Source organism: Microtus oregoni, unplaced genomic scaffold (assembly GCF_018167655.1).
Source record: "Microtus oregoni isolate MIOR12 unplaced genomic scaffold, Mior012 000005F_ref0000423, whole genome shotgun sequence".
Taxonomy (NCBI): domain Eukaryota; kingdom Metazoa; phylum Chordata; class Mammalia; order Rodentia; family Cricetidae; genus Microtus; species Microtus oregoni.
Window position 1 is genome coordinate 11445815 of NW_024543064.1, and position 23023 is coordinate 11468837.

At 48.2% G+C, this 23023-nt stretch overlaps 1 protein-coding gene across 1 annotated transcript; it reads left to right on the forward strand.

Annotated features, from left to right (window-relative positions):
- Positions 1–10724: 10724 nt before the first annotated feature.
- On the forward strand, positions 10725–22782 carry LOC121448747 (chymotrypsin-like elastase family member 2A). Its single transcript, XM_041652947.1, has 8 exons — positions 10725–10764; positions 11094–11188; positions 15045–15142; positions 15528–15656; positions 15977–16113; positions 18360–18505; positions 19416–19568; positions 22689–22782. The coding sequence occupies exons 1-8, from the start codon at positions 10725–10727 to the stop codon at positions 22704–22706; spliced, it is 816 nt and encodes a 271-aa protein (XP_041508881.1). The 3' UTR covers positions 22707–22782.
- Positions 22783–23023: the final 241 nt, after the last annotated feature.

Below are 23023 nucleotides of genomic sequence, written 5' to 3' on the forward strand. Positions count from 1 at the left end.
CCTAAGCTCTCTTCAGGGACTCTGCTGTAAAAAGGAGCGGTGGGCGTTGTTCCCGCCTCCCGGCTTCCGGCCGCCTGGCTAGCTTTACCTGAAATAATTACATGGAAACTGTATTCATTTAAACACTGCCTGGCCCATTAGTTCCAGCCTCTTATTGGCTAATTCTCACATCTCGATTAACCCATTTCTAATAATCTGTGTAGCACCATGAAGTGGTGGCTTACACCCATCTGGGGTCAGAGAATCATGGCGTCTGCCAGACTCTGTTTACTTTCTCCCAGCATCCAGTTTGGTCTACTCCGCCCACCTAATTTTCTGCCCTATTAAAATGCCAAGGCAGTCTCTTTATTTAACCAATGAAAGCAACAGAAATACAGAAGGACCTCCTACATCAGGACTCTAACCCTGCCACACAGTGCCAAGCCTTAGCTGCTCTCCATGGCCCCTTCACACCTTCAAAACGAGCACCATGGAGTGACTCTCACCCTACAAGTCTGGCTGCCAATGAGAGGTTCGACCTCGGCTATGTCTGGAATACAGCTTCTGTGTGCTGACTCTCAGGAAACATGCTCCTGAGATTTTACCTCAACAATGCTGGCCTCCTCTTAATCACCATTAAGTTCTCAGCTCCAGCTGACCAGTGTCAAGCGACCCAGCACAGCAAAGATTTCACTTCAGTAGCCCTGTATCTTGTTAATCGCAGCTGGTTCTTCAGCCTCAGCAAACCAGAACCGTGAAAATCCACCCCCCCACACCCGCCGCCATTTTGCTTTTTCAAGACAGGGTTTCTCTGTGTAGCCCTGGCTATCTTGAAATTCACTCTATAGACCAGGCTGGCCCTGAACTCAGAGATCCGACTACCTCTGGACCTAGAGAATCTTAATTCAAAAATAACAAATGGCCCTGATCGAGTCTGTAAATTTCTCTCTGCAACTTCACGAATCAGACCTCCATCATTTTGGCTGCTCTCAATGTTCTCATCTTCCGAGCTCCCATAAAACAGCCCACTGAGATCTCAACCTCAGTGACTTCTCTAGCCAAACTTCTACTCCTTCCACAAACCTCTGCAAAAGCCGTGACCCCTTTGAAGGGGGTTCACCTATCAGATATTTACATTATGATTCATAACAGTAGCAAAATTACCATTATGAAGTAACAACAAATGATTTTATGGTTGGGAGTCACACAACCTGATTTTTTTTTTTTTTGAGACAGGGTTTCTCTGTAGTTTTGGAGCCTGTCCTGGAACTAGCTCTTGTAGACCAGGCTGGTCTCGAACTCACAGAGATCCGCCTGCCTCTGCCTCCCGAGTGCTGGGATTAAAGGCGTGTGCCACCACCGCCCGGTCCAAGCTAGTTCTTAAAATTGGAAGTGTCCTAAGAGTATTGCTGGCTGCTTGACCTGAGCATCCTCAGAAACCTTCTTTCATGCCTGTCTCTATGTGAGCAGTGATACATGCTCAACTCTTGCTGACCCCAGGTTCATTGTAGTTAGGGAACTAGGGGGATCAGTTTTGGCCAATAGAACATAAAAATGGAATAATCTGGTGTTCGATGAGCTCTGTGGGTTTTACATTCATCTTATCTCCCCAGCCCAGGCCAGTGAGGCTGGCTGTCATCACACACACCCCCTTTGGCAGATGAGAAAACTAAGGTCGGAATGATCTAGTGGCCTTCCAGGATGGCTTAACTAGAAAGTGGGAGAGCTCGAATTCAGACATTGTTAATCTGGCTCCCAAGTACATGGATCGGAGCACAAATGTAAGGAGAAGGAAAATTGTCCCTGTAAGGGGAACCAACACACATTGAGGTTATGCCTTGAATACAGGCTCCACGGCTGGAGCTGAGGCAGCCATCCTGTGGCCGTGTGAACTGCAGCAATACCAGCTCAGGCTTTGTTGAGCTGATGCTGCAGAGCTGAGGCCAGCAACCACTCCCCTTCAAATTTCGTTGCTGTGTGAAAAAATGAAAATAAATCTTGTGGGGGTCCACAGATCCACTCCACCTTGACTGAAGGCTTAAGTCTGCTCTCAACCTTTCAAAGTTACTGACAAGAGGTCTGACTTAAGAATAGGCTACAAACAAGATGTAGGGTGTGGTTACTTAGTGTTTTGGATATTAAGATGGCCAATAGAGGTGGATCTGCTCCACATCAGCCAAAGGTCAGGGAATTCAAGCCTATTCCTGCTCCTTCAAGGATATGACAGGAGGTTTGACCCAGGGAGTGGCTGCCTACAGGATGCTTGGTCTAAGGTATGGTCCTTACATGTCCTACCTAAACAACAGAATACGTAATTATACAGTTACTTGATATTTCAAGTATTGAGGCAAGTAATTGTTCTGTTTGCTCTTTGTGTCATGATAGAGCAGTCTTTTTGCCTTCTTCCCCCCTTTTTGGATTGGAGTATATAAGCATATGGAAAGTAAACACCCAGTATTCACTGGATAGCCCTCACGGTTCTATCCTATGTCTCTGTGTTTCTTTCATATCTCTGTTGTTCCTATGTAATTTTTCCAATCCACATGCCCCTACCCTGGAGTGTGTGAACCCCATGGAGGCAGGACCCCAACAGATGCCCCCCAACATGTGACTACGACAAAATCTGCATTTGTTTTAGCCACTGTCATTAATGGTCTATTTCTTTCTTTCTTCTCTTTAGACGGGATCTTTTGTATAGCCTTGGCTGGCCTGGAACTTCCTATGTAGTCCAAAATGGGGCATGGTACTCACAGAGATCCACCTGCCTTCTACCTTCCAGGTGCTGGAATTAAGGCAAGCCTGCACAGCCTGGCTACCTCTCAGTTTCTTGCAGCTCAACACACTCCTAAGGGGAAGCAGAGCAGGGAAAGGGGAAAGGGGAGGGGGTCCCCTTCCCGAGCAAAGCCACAGTGAGAGCCTAGAAGGGAACCCCAGCAGCTACTGTTGCTAAAGCATGGTGACTATCTTGAAAAAATACACTCAGTCAGCTAGCACCATGTTAAACAGGAGCCACAGGCCTGGGGAGTACTGAGTTCCAAGTCGGCCTCAGAGACAAGGTGAGCGCCTGTCTCCAAACACAGGGAGAGCCTGGAGAGATGACTGGGGCTAAGAACACTTGCTGCTCCTGCAGAGGTCCCAGGTCTAGTTCCCAGCACCTATTGCAGTCCACACCTTCTGTAATTTTAGCTTCGGGGATCCAGCGCCCTCTGCTGGACCCCACAGGCACCTGCACCCATGCTGTACACATACAGAGGAGCTTTCAGAGGAATTCTACAGAGAAACTGCTGTCCAAGGGGTCACAGATGACTACCATGGAAAGAAACGAGCCAAGGTGCTGAAGAAGAAGGTGGCCAGCGCTGGTGCTGAGGTTGAGTGCGCAGGGGATGGAGAAGAAATCCAGCTATAGGGTGAACAGGCCACTCGTGCAGCCTCGGGATTGGCTGAGTACGGTAGAGACTGACAGGTTCCTGGGTTCTAGGTGTCTGTGGCTTTCTGGGCTTAAGAGGGGTTTCCCCCGAATGAGCAGACTCCAGCTTCAGTCCCACGTCACAAGTTTAAAAACCTCACAGCCTTGGGGCTGGAGAGATAGATGACTCAGCAATTAAGAGCACTGGCTTCTCTTCCAGAGGACCCAGTTCAATTCCGCAGCTCACAATTGTCTGTAACTCCAGTTCCAGGGGATTTGACACCCTCACACAGACATACATGCAGGCAAAACACCAACGCATGCGAAATTAAAAATAAAAATAAAATAAAAACACTTCACATTTTAAGGTCTACTTTGCACTTGGGTGAATGTAACTGCTTCATGCAATCTACTGAAGAAAGCCCTTTAGAAAGTGTCACACTTAGGGTTTGGTGACCCCAATCCGCTTATGGTGCCTGAAATTCAAGGTCTAGGTTAAATAAATCATCTTCCCTGAAAAGTTCATGTCATAACCTCAGAATCTATGAACATGGTGTGTGGTGGCTGTTACCATAGTCAACGTAACACCAGGCACCACTGTGCCTGACAGAAGGAACCTGTCAGAGTCAGGGATAAAGGAAGGTCATGAAGACTCCCTGGGGCTAGTTGGGTGATAACAATATTAGACAACTTGGTTGAGAGGCCATAAACTGGTGGGTGGAAGTGAGGAGGACTGGAACTCGGGTTTTTACTGCCCCCCCCCCCCCCGCCCCGCGCTTTGAGACAGGGTCTCTATTATATAGCCCCAGATGTCCTGAAACTCACTATGAACCAGGCTGGACTTGAACTCACAGAGATTCACCTGCCTCTGCCTCCCAGTGTTGGGATTAAAAGTGTGCGCTATAACCCCCAGCTTTATCCCCCATTTTCCTCATGGTGTTGATGAAGAAACGGCATTCACCTGAAAGGAATAAAATGCATGGTTTATTTTGGAACCAAATAGGAGTGGCCATGACCCAGGAACGTAGGTTTGGGTCTCCTCAAATACCATGTTCTAACAAGATTGCAATTCCAAGATCTTTTTATAGTAACAGAACAAAGAAAGCCACAAATTAAGACACTGTTCAAACATTTTGGTGGTGACGTCAGACAGGTGGGTTATAGCAAGATGGGGGACTCTGCCTTAGGCCTTCACTGTTATTCAACAGCCCTTCGTTTACGGTAGAAAAGTAGGATTTTGTTAACTTAACATACTCCGAATAGTTTTTATCTGTTTGTCAGGGTGCCAAGGCTAGGTGGCAGCAGGGTATTTGTTTAGACACAGAGCTGGGGCGAGGAATGGATATTTAGTAGGCTAAAGACCACACAAGATACACTTAGCTGTGTTCTGGACCTACAACCTTCTAAAGTCTCCACATCTGGCTGATCAGTCATCCAGACACAGCTTCTTTCTAGGAACTCACACCAGGTTGAGGGGTGACTGGCTCTGGCTGGAGAGCCCTGTGCCATTACCCATGATGCTGCTGTGGGTAGGAGTGGCAGTCGCTCTGACTCACACACGCTGAGAACCATCACCACCAGCTTATGTCAGCCACAGAGAACCCTGACCACTATCCCTTCTAGAAGAGAACCTCAGGCTCAGAGAGGCTTAAATCCCCACCCTCGGGTCATACAACTAGGAACAGGGCACCAAGATTTAAAGTCCAAATGCACAGCTGTGCCCTGGATAGCACACTATTCCACCAGGAGCCTAAAGCCACACAGACCCCTTCAGCACAGAAGTGTTCTAGTTACCAGGGAGGGAGTGTGGGTGGCAGGGAGCAGCAAGGAGTCTAGAGAGACAGAGGAAAAGAATTACTGCTCCTCGTGGAGCAATGGAGGAGTTCAAGGTCACCCTCAACTATAGAGCAAGTTATAGACTAGCCTGGACTACCTGAGATCCCCATCTCCAAAGATAGGTAGGTAGATGGGTGAGTAAGTAGGTGGGTGGATGGACGGACGGATGGAAAGACAAACAGACACACACACGTAGGCAGATCATTGGGTAGGCACGGTAGTGAATATCTATAATAACACCATTGGGGAGGCTTAGGCAGGTTCTAGGATACAGGGTGAGATCCTTGTCTAAAAAAAGAAAAAGGCCTGGCAGTGGTGGCACACGCCTTTAATCCCAACACTAAGGAGGCAGAGGCAGGCGAATCTCTGTGAGTTCGAGGACAGCCTGGACTACAGAGCTCGTTCCAGGACAGTCAGTTTCACAGAGAAACTGTCTCAAAAAAAAGAAAGAGAGAGAGAAAGAGAGAGAGAGAGAGAAAGAGAGAGAGAGAGAGAGAGAGAGAGAGAGAGAGAAAAGAAAGAAAGAGAAATGGGAGCTGGAGAGATGGCTCAGTGGTTAAGAGCACAGCCTGCTCTTCCAAAGGTCCTGAGTTCAATTTCCAGCAACCACATGGTGGGTTTACAACCATCTGTAATGAGATCTGGTGCCCTCTTCTGGCCTTCACACATAATAAATAAATAAATCTTTAAAAAAGAAAGAAAGAAAGAAAGAGAAAAAAAAGGAACAAACTGAATGAACACCTCCCAGGATCTGGGATTGCAGGTGTGTGCTCTAAGTATCCACTGGATTCTTGGTTACTTAGTGATTTTTTTAAATTGCTCTTGTGTGTATACAATATGGGAGGTGCACACAGGCCACATGTGGAAGAGGACAACTTTCAGGATTCATTCTCTCCTTCCACCTTTACACAGAAGTGTTGACCCACTAAGCCACCTTATCCAGCCTACATAGTGAGTTTAAGGCCAGCCTGGGCTAGATGAGACCTTGCCTTACACACATGCACATACATATACACACACCCACATAAACAGAGGCACACACCAACTAAACACAAACATGCATACACACAGAGACACATACAAATACATACTTACCTAACACAGATACATACAGACACATAAACACACACATGTACATAGACATATGCAAGTGTACATACTGATATATATACATTCAAGAACATATAACTTATATACTCACACTTGCATATAGACACTAATACACATATATGCATAAACACACATGTATTCATAATACGTAAATACATACATAAGTAAATACACATATGCCCACTCACACAAAGAAACATACATACATACATATATTGATATGCATAGAAACACACATATACATGCATACACACAAAAAACACATGTATTTAAACACACATATATCAATACACACATACATATACATAGAGAAACATCCATATACATATATACATTAATACACAAACACACATATATGCTGATACATATACACATGCATACATACAAAGACCACTTAAACACACAGAGACATACACATATAGAGATTCATACACATATACACACATATGCACACACTTAAACAAACTCATATACATACAGAAAGACATGCATACACATAACACACACACACAACACACACTGCTTACACAGTTCCCCTTCTGAGAATCTAAGGAAATAGGCAGCCAGAGTCAGGGATTAACAATGACTTTGAGATTGTTTGCTAAGGAACCGTGAGATGCTGCATGCTCTAGTGCCAAGCCAGTATCTCACCCCAGATGATGTTTGGCTTCAGTTGCCGAATCCAGAGACCGGAGGTCCGGTGGGAGTTCCGAGCTTCCCATCTGCTCCAGCATTGCTGGCCCCGGCGACAAGGCCAGGCCAGAACCTCCAACCAGCATGCCCACACAGAAACGCCCACACTGAGCCCAGGCCCAGAGCCAGGGAGCCAGCCACCTGGTTTCTCAGAGTAGCTGTTCTGACGGAGTCAAGAGCTGGTGAGAAGGTCCCACCTGCAGGACTGCTCCACCTGGAGAAGCTCAAGGTCACACAGACCAGTTTAGAGCTCACTGGACAGCCAGGCTATCCCACAGTGCAGCAGTGGGGTGTGGGATAGATGGATGCTGCAGTGGCACCTTGCTGTCCCCTCTCAGCACAGAAGCCAGGGTTGGATTCTTGTACAGTCCAGTCTTAGTCCTGGGAAAGTGGTCTGGGGGACGCCCTCCCTGCCAAGACCACGGATGGAGCATGTGCTGTAGGCCCCATCAGTCCCCGAACCACATCCCTTTCTCTAGCAGGCCCTGGGTCCTAGGGAGGTCATGTGACCAGAGGCAAGCCCAATCCGCTTGTTGGGAAGAACTACCTTAAATTCTCATGAAACAATCTGAGGCTACAACCACAAAATGGAAAGGAAACAACCGAGCAGCAACTTGACTTGTTCCTGGGGTACAACTGGCAGTGGGTTGAGACATCTTTGGTCGTCAAAACTGGGGATGGTGTCTAAGGCGTGGGACCAACAACACTTTGAAGGCTCCTACAGTGAAACGCCAAGCATCGCTAGAGAAAAACACAGCTGGTGGAGGAGGCTCGCAGCTCAGTTCGTGGAGTACTTGGCTGTCAGGCATGAAATGATTTGGGGCTGGAGAGATGGCTCAGCAGTTACGGATGGGGGCTGGAGACAGAGTTCAGGAAGCGGGTGCCTGACTAGCGTGTTCAAGTCCCAGGCTCACATTGAACAGACGGAAACTGAACGTGTTTTCTTCCATTTTGTGGATAAACAACCCCCCTCAGGAAAAAACCTGCCTTCGTTGCCCAAGGTCACCATGGCGAGCTCATGGTTTGTGCCAAACTGCTGTTTGTTCAATGGCTTTAACCAGAGAAAAACTATTTCGATATCAGAGCCAACCCCCAGAGGAGAATGCCACCTGCACTTTGAACTTTAAGGCAAAATTGACACTTCTAAAATGGCTGCTTTCAGCCGGGCGGTGGTGGCGCACGCCTTTAATCCCAGCACTTGGGAGGCAGAGGCAGGCGGATCTCTGTGAGTTCGAGACCAGCCTGGTTTACAAGAGCTAGTCCCAGGACAGGCTCCAAAACCACAGAGAAACCTTGTCTCGAAAAACCAAAAAAAATAAAAATAAAAAATAAAAAAATAAAATGGCTGCTTTCACGACCCTAATGACCATAATAAAAGGTCCTCCCGATTACAGGGCATTAGGGGTAGAACTAGAACCAGAACACAGGATTCTGCACCCAACACCCCTCATCTTTGCCAGACTCTTTTGCCCTGAGTTTGCCACCCACACAGTAGTCCCAGAACTGTGCCGTCTGGCTTGCTCACTTCCTTTCTTTCTTCCCTTCTTCCCTCTCTCCCTCCTTTCTTTCTTTTTTGAGATAGGGTCTCCCGTAGCCCAGGCTGAAGTTGCTGCATAACTGAAGATGAACACCTGATGCCCCTGCCTCCATCCACAGGAGCCCTGGAATCACAGGCCTGAGCCACCGGGATCTAATGCTCTGCAGGGCTTCGCTACATAAACAAACACCCCTGAACTACATCTGCAGCCCCTGTGGTTGCTTGCATGGATTACCCGCATTAGTGATCAGCTCTGAGTCCCCAGTAACTGTGCATTAAGGAAAGAAATGAGAGCACTTCCCCCTTGAAGTCATTGAACCAAGAGTGAGTCCAGATTTGAATTTTCTACTTCATGCTCCTGGAGACTTCTATCCTTTGTCTGTTGACTGTATGCGTGTGAATATGGGCCTGCCTGGAGGCTCTGTAACTCTCTCTGTCCCTGTGTCTGTTTGTCCCTGTGTGTGAGACTGTCTCTTCTGTGTCTGTGTGTTCTGTGTCGGTGTGTCTGTTGTTGGATGACTGTGTCTGTCTGTCCCTCACAAAGGGTTTCACTCTCTTTATAGAGTTATTGAGCAGTACAGAAAGCATCACAAGGGGGAAGAAACTGGATACATTACTGAAATATTTTTTGTTTGTTTGTTTGATTTGATTTTCAAGACAGGGTTTCTCTGTAGCTTTGGAGCCTGTCCTGGACCTCTCTCTCTCTGTTCAAGGCTGGCCTCAAACTCACAGTAAGCTGCTTGTCTCTGCCTCCCAAGGGCTGGGATTAAAGGCATGTGCCACCACTGCCCGACGTTGTGTTACTGAAATCTTTAGCAGAGTTTTACAAGAGGCTGAGTATTTGGCACCAATGGATTCCAACTGAATCCAGACAATAAACATCATTGTTTATCAACCAGTATCCATAAATGGATGCTCTCAACCTTGGTGTTAGATTTAGAAAGTTTCTTTCTTTCTATCTTTCAATTGTCTTTTTTTGTTTTTAGTTAGTTTGTTTCTGTTTTGTTTTGTTTTGCTTTGCTTTATTTTTTGAGACAGGGCTTCTTTGTGTTTTCTTGGCTGTCCTGGAGCTCACCCTGTAGAAAGCTAGCCTTGAACTCAGACATCTGCTTCCTTCTGCCTCCTGCCTCCTGTGTGCTGGGATTTACCTGTGCCCCACACCCAGCTGGGCCTGAATCCTTTCTTAACTAAGAAACTAAGGCCCAGAAGACTGACAACTTGTCTGAACTATAGCCCTCTGAGGTCACTGGCAAGGACTTGAGTCCAGGTCTTAGGAGTTGAATTCCAGAGTCTGGAGATGGAGTTAAAAGCATATACTACTTTTGCAGAGGACCATAGTTTGGTTCCCAGCACCCACATCATAGTTCCAGGTCCAGGGGATCTGATGCCCTCTTCTTTTTCTGTGGGTACCTACAGAACATGAACATACTCACATGAACATACTCGCAATCTCAGCACACTTGGTGATTGGAGCATGACAAGTCCTTCATTGTCCTGTGCCTTCGGGATGCCCAGCAGCCTCTCTGTTCTCTATCTTCAGCTGCCAGTAGTACCTGGACCCAAGCCATGACAACCAAAAACGTCTGCAGGCATCATCAAGTGTCCTCGGTGGTTAATCCAACCCATTGGAGAACCACTGGCCTGCAATGCTGTGTGCTCCCTAGGGTGGTTTAATATTTCCTTTTGAAAATGCAACTCCAAGATCAAGCAGTAGTATTCTTCCTCCCCTAACATACAGCACAGTCCCTTGAAAGCAAATAGAATCTACATCTCTGTTGGTGTTGGTGTTTGGAGGTTGGGGGGCGTTGGTGAAACAGCCTTGTGTAGCCCAGACTGGCTTCAAGTACACTATATAGTCATGGATGATCTCAACTCCTGATCAACCTGCCTCCACCTCCCCAGTTCTGGGATTCCAGGTGTGTGCTGGCATACTCAGCCCAAACCAGGCTTCCATACCTATCTTTGCTATGTTTCTCGGTGTACTTCCATGATGATAGGTGGAAGGAAATGGAAAAAGAAATATTTGGATTCCAGCCCTTTATTCCACTGAACTTTGGGAAAATCTCCACCTTGCACACACTCCTTCCGATTCTCCCGCTGATAAGTCCACTTATAAAAACGAAGCTTAGCCAGGGCCAGACCTACAGACATCACGGAAGCACCATGATCAGGACCTTGCTGCTATCTGCATTGGTGGCTGGAGGTAACTTCTGTCTGGTGAAACTGGGACCAGACACTCTCGACTTGTCTTGAGTGGCTGTCCCCTCTCGGGTCGGTCCCTCAGTTATAGGAAGCTTGAGGCAGGGTGTGATGACACACTCCTATAATCCCAGCCATCAGGAGGCTGAGACAAGAGGATCACAAATTTAAGGCCCACTTCAGTTGCCTGACAAATTCAAAGACAAGCTGGGAACTGGGATGAAGTACCGACTGGTGGACCTATTAGATCACCCCAAAGCAAGGGTTTCCCGCAGGGATTTGGATATGTCCACACACACAATCCCCAACTGGTACAACCCTCTCTCTTCACAGTTCTCAGCTGCGGGTACCCCGCTTTTGAGGCCCAGCGACAAGTGAGCAGAGTAGTTGGAGGTGAAGAGGCCACACCCAACAGCTGGCCCTGGCAGGTGAGTCAACCACACCGGTGGGTCTGATATTCAGGCAAACATGAGGACTGGCGGAAATACCGAGGGCAATCTGGGCAATTTCACCAATACAATACATTCCTGCAGCCTTAGCCAGTTTGGAGGTTGAGAGAAAGGTAACTTCTCCAGAAGACTTCAAAAAGGAACCGCCAGATGCCCACTTCTCTGAGACACACATTTGCAATGCTTGCTGGCGCATGGGGTTACTCTGTGAGGCAGTAGACGTCTCTCCTATGCAAATATTCTTTGTTTGAATGGACCAGTCAGGGCTGTTTATGCAAATTAACTCTTAATTACACTGTTACCAATGAAAATAACTGTTTCCTTGCACTGATAGAATCATAGTGCTGTCAAAACTGAAATTTGGCACAGGCACAAATGACTAGATCTTTCATAGGACATGTGTGACCTTTAAAATGGGTATTTTTTTTTTAAAAAAATCTCTTACCTGGCATAATTTGCACTTAGTTGAAAAGTTGGCTGTAGAAGAGAATTTTGTTGCTGTTGATTATTTCGAGACGGGATCATAGGTCTGTAAGACCTGACTTAGAAAACCATACCCAACACCAAACACATGTTTTTATATGTATTGTTTTTGTGGGTCTGGGTTTCTCTGTGTAGCTCTGCCTGTCCTGGAACTCGCTCTGTAGACCAGGCTGTCCTTCAACAGAGATCCACCTGCCTCTGCCTCCCAAATGCTGGGATTAAAGGCACATGACACCATTGTCCAGGCTATTTTACATTTTAAAAAAGATTTATTTATTTATTTTATGTATGAGTGCTCTAACTGCATGTACACCTTTATGCCAGAAGTGGGCATCAGATCCCACTAGAGATGGTTGGGAGCCACCATGTGGTTGCTGGGAATTGAACTCAGGTCCTCCGGAAGAGCAGCCTGTGCTCTTAACCATTGTGCCATCTCTCCAGCCCTGTTCTACATTTTTTTAAATGTCAGAAGCACGTCTGTTTTAAAATAGCTTTCCTGGGGAGCTGGAAAGAAGGCTCCAAAGTGAAGAGTACTTGCTATTCTTTCAGAGGCCCCCAGTTCAGTTCCCAGCACCCACGTAGCAGCTCACAACAATCTAGAACTCCAGTTCCAGGGCATCCAGTGCCCTCTTCTGGCCTCAAAGGGCACTAGACAAAGCACATGGTGCATATACATACATAAAGGCAAACACTCATACACATAAAATAAAAACCAGTAAGCATTATCTTTTTTAAAAAAATATTTATTTACAGTGTTCTGCCTGCATGTATGCCTTCAGGCCAGAAGAGGGCACCAGATCTCATTACAGATGATTGTGAGCCACCATGTGATTGCTGGGAATTGAACTCAGGACCTCTGGCAGAGTAGCCAGTGCTCTTAACCTCTGAGCCATCTCTCCAGCCCCAAGCATTATCTTTTTATATTCAACTGCTTATTTATTTATTATCTATTTAGATAGAGTCTAACCATGTAGCTCTGGCTATCTTGGAACTCACAATGTAGACCAAATTGGCCTTACACTCAGAGATCCACCTGAGCGCTGGAATTAAAGGCATGTGCCACCACTCCCATCCTAAGTGCTGTTTGTACGTGTGGAATAGGTAAGCTCTTTCCGTAGGTCACATGAGAAATAGTTCACGGTCCTGCTGGCATTGCTGCACGCAGCTGCCTTTGCTCACATGTAAAATGGGCATGATAAGCAGTAAACGGTGCCCTGTGGGGTCACAGGAGTGATGAGAAGTGACTCTTGTGCTCAGCTCAGAAAGATGTGTGACACACGGCAATGGGCACAGTATCTAAATACTATTCTATGGGAATTATCAGTGCTGTTGAGAGCCCTGCCCAAGTGGTCCCTATTTTCCTGATAAAGGAACTGGGACTCTGAGTGGTCACATAACAGCCCAAAGCCACCCTGTTAACTTGGGAAGAGTCAAGATTCAAATTTGATTCAGAGTATGTAGTTCAGTTGGTGTTTGGTAGCTCTGGTTAGATCTGCATTGCCACATAAAACTTTGGGCATGGCGGTGCAGGAACATAATCCTAGTATTTGGAAGGTGAGGGCAGGAAGAGAGGTGCTCAGGGTCACCTCCAGTTATATAAAGAATTTGAGACCACCTTGGGATATGTAAGATCTCAAGCATTTTTTTAAAGCAACTGATTTTTTTGGTCCCCTCCATGCTACAGGAAGCTATTTCTTTCCTTCCTTCCTTCTTCCTTCTTTCCTTCCTTTCTTTTCTTTCAGGTTTTTTTTTTTTTTTTTTTTTTGGTTTTGCTTGCTTGTTTTTTGAGACAGGGTTTCAGGGTTTCTCTGTAGCTTTGGAGCCTGTCCTAGAACTCACTCTGTAAACAAGGCTGGCCTCAAACTCACAGAGATTCGTCTGCCCCTGCCTCCCCAGTGCTGGGATTAAAGGCATGTGCCACCACTGACCAGCAGGAAGCTACTTCATTAATTCTCAATAAACTCACCTTCAAAACCAAAAGCAATGGCTCAATCCTGGCTTTTCTGCCCATGAGAAAAAAGTTTCTATCCACAGGGAGATTTTGTGTATTTTAGATTGGAGCAGAATCCTTTCGAGTATCTTTCTTCATTTTATTTATTTTTTAGTTATACTTTATTTTTATGTGCATTTGTGTTTTGCCCCATGTATGTCTGAGTGAGAGTTCCTGGAACTGGAGTTACAGAAGAGCTATGAGCCGCCATGTGGATGCTGGGAATTGAACCTGAACCTCTGGAAGAGCAGTCACTGCTCTTAACCGCTCCATCTCTCCGGCCCCTCATTTTGTTTCTTTTATTGCATTTATTTGCCAAGTAGGGACTCATGTATGTCACTCGTGGATGTCAGAAGACAACCTGCAGAAGTCGGTCCTCTCCTTCCGTGCAGGTCCGCATGGGACTGAGCTCCAGTTGTCAGGGTTCCTCCCTGAGCTCTCTCCCATCCCTCGTGTGTCTTTCTCAACCATTGTTGGGTTTGGGGCAGTACTGGGAATTTAACCCAGGGTGCTGCTTACTGATTCCTCTTCATGGCTTGCTCATGCTGCTTTCTTGCACAACCCAGGACCAGCTGCCCTGAGGTGGCACCTGCCATGGTGGGTTGGGCCCTAAGTATCAATCAGGAAAATGCCCGTATCAATTTCTCTATAGGAAATCTGATGGAGGCACTTTCTCAATTGAGGTTCCCTCCTCTTCCCAGATGGCGCTAGCTTGTGTCAACTTGGCATAATACTTGCCAGGACAGCACGCGTGTGCATGTGTGCACTGTTCTGGATGGTGTTGTCATAGAAACTTCATGGAGAAGGTGGCATCAAGCAGAGACCAGTAGGAAGTGGAGAAAGTTATGCTAACAGACTGCAAATACAAAAGCCCCGAGATTACATATCCACCTCCATGTCCTATTTAGCGATTCTTTAAATTTATTTTGTTTATCATGGATTTGTGTTCATTTTTGTTGCTGTTTTGAGACAAGGTTTCGAGTAATCCAGGTTATCCTGGAACTTGGTACAGATTGTCCTTGATCCTCCTGCCCACACATCCCCAGAGCTGAGATTATAGGCATGAACAACCACAGTTCTGTGCTATTTTTTTCTATAAAGCATTAAAATGCTTTTATAGTAACTAGGTTTGGTGACACACACCTGCAGCCCCAGCACCCAGGAGGTGAAGGCAGGAGGATTAGGGGCTCTAGGTCATTCTTGGCTATGTCCCAATAGACCCTGTTTGTTGTGGAGGAAAATGTTTTATCTTGATGGTTTGGGTCTGAGGATAGACCCTAAAGCAGGGGTCTGAGGGAAGTGCCCTGCCCACCTTGCCTTCCTCCAGTCCCCTCCCACAAATGCGCCTGTGCTTCCCCCCAGGTCTCCCTGCAGTACCAGTCCTTGGGGAAATGGTACCACACCTGCGGAGGCACCCTGGTGGCCAACAACTGGGTCCTAACAGCTGCTCACTGCATCAGGTAACTGAGCACCTTTCCCTGCTCACCCAGCTGCTCACCCTACCATCAAGTGACACTCAGCCCTAGAGCAAGGATCCCCGGATCCGCGTACTATAAAGGAGCCTGGAGAACCGCAGCTAGCCTGGCTGACGCATAAGTGCAAATCTATGCCTCAGTGTTGTTGAGTTCCTCTGTCCATAGGTGACATACACTGAGTGCCTTAGGCCAGGAGGATGTAGAGGAGGGAAAAGGCCAGCAACTCCCTTCTCGGGAGTACCAATAATGGTTCTGAACAGGGGACTGTTTCCTTCACGGCGCTCTGCACTGGGGACACTCATGGGGTGTTTGTTCACAGAGGCCAGGGAAAAGTGGTCACTGACCTGTCTTGTCTCTCTGCCCCTCACAGCTCTTCCAAGACCTACCGTGTGGTGCTGGGCCGACACAGCCTCTCCACCGCGGAATCCGGCTCAGTGACTGTTCAGGTCTCCAAGCTTGTGGTCCATGAGAAGTGGAACGCTAACAACGTTGCCAACGGGTATGTTCTATCCCGTCTGGCGTTCTCAGGGATGGACTTGGTAGTTGCAGCAAGAAGGGTCAACCCACCCGTCCTCTGCCCCTTCTGTATGGAAGGGAAGGAGCTCCCTCCTCCTAGAGATGGAGCCACCCCCCGTAGCTGCTGGGGCCCATGTGGGAATGCTGGAGTTACCAGAGGAAGGAGAAGCAAAGGCTTGCGGGAGAGTCTGCTACCCTGCCTGTGGGGGCCCAGCCTGGGATGGTACATGGGAAAATGACAATGGTTGCAAACAGGCAAGCAGGAATAGCCAACACCCTTGTTCTACCTTTCTTCTGACCCAGGTATGACATTGCCCTGATCAAACTGGCCAGCCCAGTGACCCTGACTAGCAAGATCCAGACTGCTTGCCTCCCAGCTGCTGGCACCATTCTTGCCAATAACTACCCCTGCTACGTCACAGGCTGGGGCAGGCTGCAGAGTAAGTGAAAGCAAGCAGGCACCTCCAAGGCCTGGCAGGGAGAGGGGGTGGTGTCACCTCTGTCACTGGGGTGTTTGACTGCCTTGGAGGGGCAGGCTGGCGGAGACTGGAACGGACACCTGGTTCAAATCCCAGCTCTCCCACTATCAGCTATGTGATGCAGGCATATTACTGAGCCTTTCTGGTGGCTTCCTCATCTGTAAAATGGGCAGAGGACAGTAGGAGGAGGGAGGGAAGGTGGGGTAGCAGCTGTACATGATTAACGAGGTGCAGAGCAGGTGACAGAAGAAAGTCCAGAGAAACACTCAAGACACGCTAGCCCCTGTGCGTGAGCTGTCGCTGTCGCTACGGTGAGGTGAGAGGTGTACAGGTCACACTGTGTATTTCGTGTGGCCCCATAGCTCAGAATAACACGGTCTCTGTGACCTCGAGCTTCTGGAGACCCGTGAAGTCCCCACAGATCTCAGCAGAGCCTCTTCTCACTGGCTAAAGCTGAGCCAGATTTGATTGGTTAAGTGTCCTGCTCACTGGTGATTGGTTCAAGAATGAGCACCTGACTCAAGCTAAGCCAATAGGAACGGGGACTAGGGAAGACTCTTTCCCAGCCATTTTCTCCTCCGCAGAGAGGACTGAAGCCCGTCTACCAAGCAAGGGAACAAAGGAGAGGCAGGGAAGTAGCTCAGGCTTCTTGGCTGTACCCGCCTAGTTCCTCATTGGTAAAGTGGAAAGTGTGACAAAGATCAAAGATGTTTGTGAAATGCTCTGGACCCCGGAAAGTGATAACCAAGGGTCAATTGCGTGCTAATTAGAGCAGTCTTGGGCAAGACCCTTAAGTCCCGTGGCTTCCACATCCTGTCAAACAGGAGTAAATGCTGCTGTGAGGACAGCCTGTTTGGAGAGCCTGGTAAAATGCAGTTGAAGGACGCTGATGAGGGCTGGGGGACAGTTCAGCTGGTAAAGCGCTTGCCTTGCAAACATGGGGACCTGAGTTCCATCCTCAGAAGCCATGCTAAGAAGCCAGGTGTGGTTGTGTGTACTTATGCCAGCTCTGGGAATGTAGAAACAGGTAGCTCCCTGGGGTTCCCCATTGGGAGCCCTAAGCTAATGATAGACCCCGACTCAAAAGAGGGATGGCCCTAAAGCGGCAGTTCTCAACCTGTGGGTCACAGTCCCTTTCAGGGGGGGTCACATAGCAGATATCATGCATAACAGATATTTACATTACGATTCATAACAGTAGCAAAATTACGGTTATGAATTAGAGATGAAAATAATGTTATGGTTGGGGGTCACTACATGAGGAACTGTATTAAAGGGTCACAGCTTTAGGAAGAGAGAGAGAGAATGAAAATGAACTTTATCCTGGCCAACTGTGGCAGTGATGTGGGGTCATGAGGAAAATTACCTTCACGACAGAATTTTCTTTCCCAGCTAGAAGGCTCCAGATGGCTCCCTGTCTTAGTTAAGTAAGAGAAACGGAACCAATTAGGTGTCAGGAACATTCCAGAACAAGGAGTCTGAAGCCTGTAAGAACCATAAACTTGCCAGGCGATGGTGGCGCACGCCTTTAATCCCAGTGATCGGGAGGTAGAGACAGGCAGATCTCTGTGCGTTTGAGGCCAGTCTGATCTATAGAGTGTGTTCCAGGACAGGCTCTAAAGCTACACAGAGAAACCCTGTCTTGAAAAACAAAAACAAAACATAAGCTCTCTTTCAGAGAGTCTTTTCTGCCTCGTTCTTCTCCGCGTCTAAAAAAAAAAAAAAAAAAAAAAAAAAAAAGGCATCCACAGCCCACAGCTCTCTGGCTTCCATCTCTTTATGCCACAGCCTCCGAGAAAGGAGCCCATTGGCTTTAGCTCGAGTCAGGTGCTGACCCCAGAACCAATCACCAATAGCCAGCATACAAGCCAATTGAGGGCACAGTGCAAACTAACATGGCCACCTCCACTGCAACCTTGTGAGTGGGAGAAAGATCCATGGACCAGAAAGAAAGGGGCGAACAGAAATCTAGGCGGTGATGCTTACCCACCCATCCCACCCCTGTACCGTATGTATGGCTGGCAAGCTCCAGGGACCCTCCTGACTCCGTCCCCACCCCCACGGCCACACTTGACTCTGTCCGTGAGCACTGGGGATCCGAACTCAGGCCCTCGGGCTTTCATGGCGAGCATTTAACCGACAACCCCACTGCCTCCTTTTTACTCGGAGTCTCTGCCCACTCTCACCTTCTCTCTGGTCTCATTCAGCCAACGGGGCCACTCCTGACGTCCTGCAGCAGGGCCGCCTGCTGGTTGTGGACTACGCCACCTGCTCCAAGTCTACCTGGTGGGGAAGCACCGTGAAGCAAAGCATGGTGTGCGCTGGCGGTGATGGTGTGACCTCCAGCTGCAATGTGAGTATCCACCACCAGGTGGCCCAGTCTACAACCAAACATGGCCGGGATGTGGCAGTGGTGGGGGTGGGGGGTGGGGTGGGTGAAATGTTGGGGGTATCCTAGGGTCCATCTTCTCCCTCCCTCCTAGGGCAGGAGCCTTGCAAACGGTTCTGGACCATTTCAGAACCTGACCTTTGTTCTCAGTCCCCAGGAAAGATGGTTTAAGCTCCATCACCCTGTCTTTGCCTAACAGCTAGGAAGTCTTGAGTGTTTCCTTGGATCTCATCCAGGTCTCTACTGTCATCCCACTGTAATGGCCCAAGGTGGCCCCTTGGGTAGCTGCTATAGAAGTCTTCTTAGAGACTGTGGCACAAACCGAAGGTCTTGTTATAGGCATATTCTTCTGAGGGGGAAGGGATCCTCACACCTACAGTCAGTGCCTGGCCTGCGCAGACCCCTCACTCCATGGTCTCCTTCGGGCAAGTCTGAGCCTCTAATACTCAGTTGCCTTCTCCAGTGAACCTGAGAAACTCAGACTGGCCTCACAGGCTTGAAAAGACAAGAGGCACAGAAAGTGCCTAGGTGCAGCTTGGGGCATGTATCTATCGTCCCAGCACTAGGGAGGGTGAGGCAGGGGGATTGCTGCACCTTTTAGCTCAGCCTGGACTACATGGAAAGAACCTGTCTGGGAGGAAAAATGTGAGCCAAGCCGGAATCATAATCCACACCTGTAATGCCAGCATTTATGGGGCTGAAGCAGGAGAGCCAATTGTGAGGCTGATCCCCAAATAAAGATATGCCAGCTCCCGTAGACAAGGTACCACAACCTGGGATCTGGCTGGCCTCAGAGGATGGTGATCAACACGAATATACTAAGAACCCTGCCCCCTTGGGCATCCTCCATTCACACCCAACTCTGGCTTCCTAGGGGGACTCCGGCGGACCACTGAACTGCCAGGCATCTAACGGCAAGTGGCAGGTGCACGGCATCGTGAGCTTTGGCTCCTCTCTGGGCTGCAACTACCCCCGCAAGCCATCCGTCTTCACCAGGGTCTCCAACTTCATTGATTGGATCAACACGGTAAGCACCACCAGCCCCAAGCCCGCAGTCTGCCATGAGGCCTGCGGGGCTTCCCAGGACCAGCAAGTGTTATCTCATTTCTTCTTATGGGTATACAGGTCCAGCCTTCACCCTCCAATGCAGTCAGTGGTCATATATGTTTACAAAGTCCACACCCAAAGGTTTGAGACCCCGACAGCCTTAGTTGTCAGCACTTAGTTCCCCTGAAGAGTGCTCCCCCATCCCCACAAGATGACCAACTGTCCCTATCTGCCCCCTTTGGACTATTCAGTCCTATGTTGGGCCACTTCCAGGCAAATGGGACCGAGTCCTTTCCTGGAAGCCCAATTTCCTTTTTACTATAACAAGCACAAACTATTAAAAGAATAGTAGGGGGAATGTAGGCAGTACAGTGCAAGCCTTTTGAGTACCAAGACCTGAGTTCAATACCCAGAATCCCTGTAAAAAGCCAAGCATGGTATGGTAGCCCATGCTTGTAATCCCAGTGCTGGGGAGGCAGAGACGGGAGGATCCCTGAGACAAGCTGGCCAGCCAGAGCAGCTGAGGACACAGGCAGCAGTTGGGGGGAGCAGCCAGAACAGTGGGGAACTGGCATGCTCAAAGGATGGAGGGAGAGGGAGTCTGGGGAGGGATGCCAGGGAGGGAAGGGTTCTGCCCACAGGGTGTATTTTAATTCACTCCTCCGTAGCCTCCCCTTTGGTTTGTTTTCCTGTAGAATGGGATTTGAACTAAACGGACTTCTCAGCAGGAACAGCAAGGATGGTGGTACTTGTGACAGAGTCCATAAAGTAGGGAAGTTGTCATTGTCTCATTACCTCCAGTTCAGTCTGCAGGGAACCTTAAATTGAATTGGATTGTTAGAAAACCAGATATGAACTGGCAGCCATGCACACGGGGAGAGGGTGCTGTCCAAGCCAGCCTGAGGCTGCTTCCAGGCTTGCCCACTCGTCCTTGCCAGCTTCTCAGTCATCTGTGTGCTGGTTCTGGTCGGCCCACACTAGACTTAGCCCCAGAGCATCCAAAAAAGATTGTTAAAGAGCTCAGAAATGGATCAAGGAGATAAAGGCTCTTGGTGAGAAATTTGACTGACGGCCTAAATTCAAAGCCCAGGACCCTCATAGTAGGAGAAAAAACAAGACTCCCACCAAGTTGTATTTCAATTTCCATACTTGTGCTGTGGTACATACGCACATACACACATACACACACATGCACACACATGCACAAATACATGCTTCTTTTTTAAGTAAGTTAGAGGAGAAAAACCAGAAAATCAAGAGGGTTTTTTCCATTTTGGTTTGTTTTGATTGTGAACTGGGGAGACTTGTCTAAGTTTTGGCAGAGGGAAATCTAAACTCAGTTTAGAGCATTTCAAAGGAGCCTCAATGACTGGGCAGAAAGATGCTAATGGGTTTTGTCTCGGGCAGATCCTGGGATCTTTTGTGGCCCCAGCTGCTGCCGTCAGTCACTATGCAGCTGAGCCTGGCAGCACCTTTGGGACCTAAAGCATGACTTGTTGTCCCAGCACCTGCTGTTCACAGCCACAGGCAGACAGAGCTGGGCAGATGGCTGTGGGTGGGGGTGGGGGCAGTCAGGAAGATCAAAAAGGGAAAGCAAACCTTGCTGGGCACCTGAGCAGAGCCCTTGCGTTCTCAGGAGAGCAGTCAGTGTTGGAAGGCGGGGATTGGGGATGGCGGCCAGCAGGAGTAGGGAGCTGAGGAGCCAGCTGGCCCTGGAGGAGCAATGGGAGCCTCAGAGGGTCCCAGCCCAGGGCCGCACTGTGTGTGCACATGCGGCCTTAAGTCTCAAACAGCTGCAACCCTGAGGATGCTGGGAGCACCTGTCTAGACAGCCTTAGGTGATGAGCCAAGGCCAGCAAGCTGCCAACGAAAGGCACAAATGAGATCAGGCAGCCCGAGACATTCACCCTCTCAGCAGCTGTCCATTGGAAAATGTCAGCCTGGATGCTTGAGCAATCACAGCTTTATTGTTCTGTTCTGAAAGGAATATATTTCTTTATTTAAAATATTGCTTATAAAAAGAATATAGGAGTTATTAAGTAAGCAGGGGAGATCTCACTTTAACCTGTGTTCCCATTCCACAGAGGGAATCACTGTGAATTACATGCCATGTGCTCTTCTGGGTTTTGTATGCATATAAGACAAAAATATAAAACAAAACAAAAACCTGTATTGCCAGACATAATCAAAACATTTAGCCTGGAATGGTGGCAAACACCTTTAATGCCTACATTTGGGAGGCAGAAGCAGGCAGATGTCTGTGAGTTCAAGTCCAGCTTGGTCTACAAATTGAGTTCCAGGACAACCAGAGCTGTTACATAAAGAAACCCTGTCTTGAAGAAGAAAAAAAGCAAAACCAAACAAACAAACAAACAAGGGATGTTTCATCATTCCGTTGTAATGCCTGCACTGCTGCAGTGAGCAGCCTTGGGCAAGTCTTGGACTCTGCTGAGGGCCTGGGCTATAGCAACCGGCAGCTCCACTGTGTATGGAGACTGTATGTTAGAATGTACAGGGAATCCCAGCACAGGGGGAGGTGAGAGGGTTGGGAATTCAAGAGCATCCCTGGCTACAAAGCAACTTTGAAGCCATTGTGGGCTATGAGAAACCTCATCTCAAAAAAAAAAAAAAAAAAAAAAGCCCCAAGGGCTATTGTGCAGCTCCATGGTAGCGTAGGTCTGAGACCCCAAATTCCATCCCAGCACCAAAACCAGACACATCCAAAAAAGTATTTGATCCGCTAATTGGTCTTGGAAACAATTAGCCCGGTGTAGTGCTGCACACCTTTAATCCCAGCACTGGGGAGGCAGAGAGAGGCAGGCAGCTCTGTGAGTTCAAGGCCACTCTGGTCCACAGAAGGACTTCCACAACAGCCAGAGCTACACAGTGAGACCCAGTCTCAGAAAAACAAAGAAACAGATTGCACCCAAAGCCACACCAATCTGTACATTTGTCATGCACTCATTAGAGATGCATGGCCTCTGGTCCTGAGGCCCCAGCAGGACTCCAGGTGAAGATCCCTCTTTACAGGTTGGGAAAGCCATGACTCCCTGAGAGTCAGCCATCAGGCTAACCTCACCTTCTCCTGTGTGTCCTGCAGGTGATTGAAAAGAACTAAGGGAAGATGGCTCTGGGGCTGTCACCTTGGAAATGCAGTCACATGGAAAGCAGTAATAAAGTGACTCTATGAATCACATCCTGGTATGATCTGTCTTATTAACCAGACGTCCTAGCATCAGGGCCTGGAAAACAAAGCCCTGGAGGAGCGTGGTGCGATGGGGCATGCTATAATCCAGTGCTCAGGAGGCATCAGGGATGCGCTACACAGAACCCAGCTCAGAGATAAACCCTACCATGTGAGCTCAAGTGGATGTTCACAGAGCAAAGACTATCAGAAAGAAAGGAAACTAAGTCAAAGTCAGGATAGCTATACAG

Excerpts from the sequence above, each read along its gene's own strand:
- LOC121448747 (XM_041652947.1), top strand. The coding sequence starts at position 10,725 with ATGATCAGGACCTTGCTGCTATCTGCATTGGTGGCTGGAG. Across the intron at positions 15,143-15,527 it reads ACAGCTGCTCACTGCATCAG|CTCTTCCAAGACCTACCGTG; the intron begins GTAACTGAGCAC and ends TGCCCCTCACAG. Across the intron at positions 18,506-19,415 it reads GTGTGACCTCCAGCTGCAAT|GGGGACTCCGGCGGACCACT; the intron begins GTGAGTATCCAC and ends CTGGCTTCCTAG.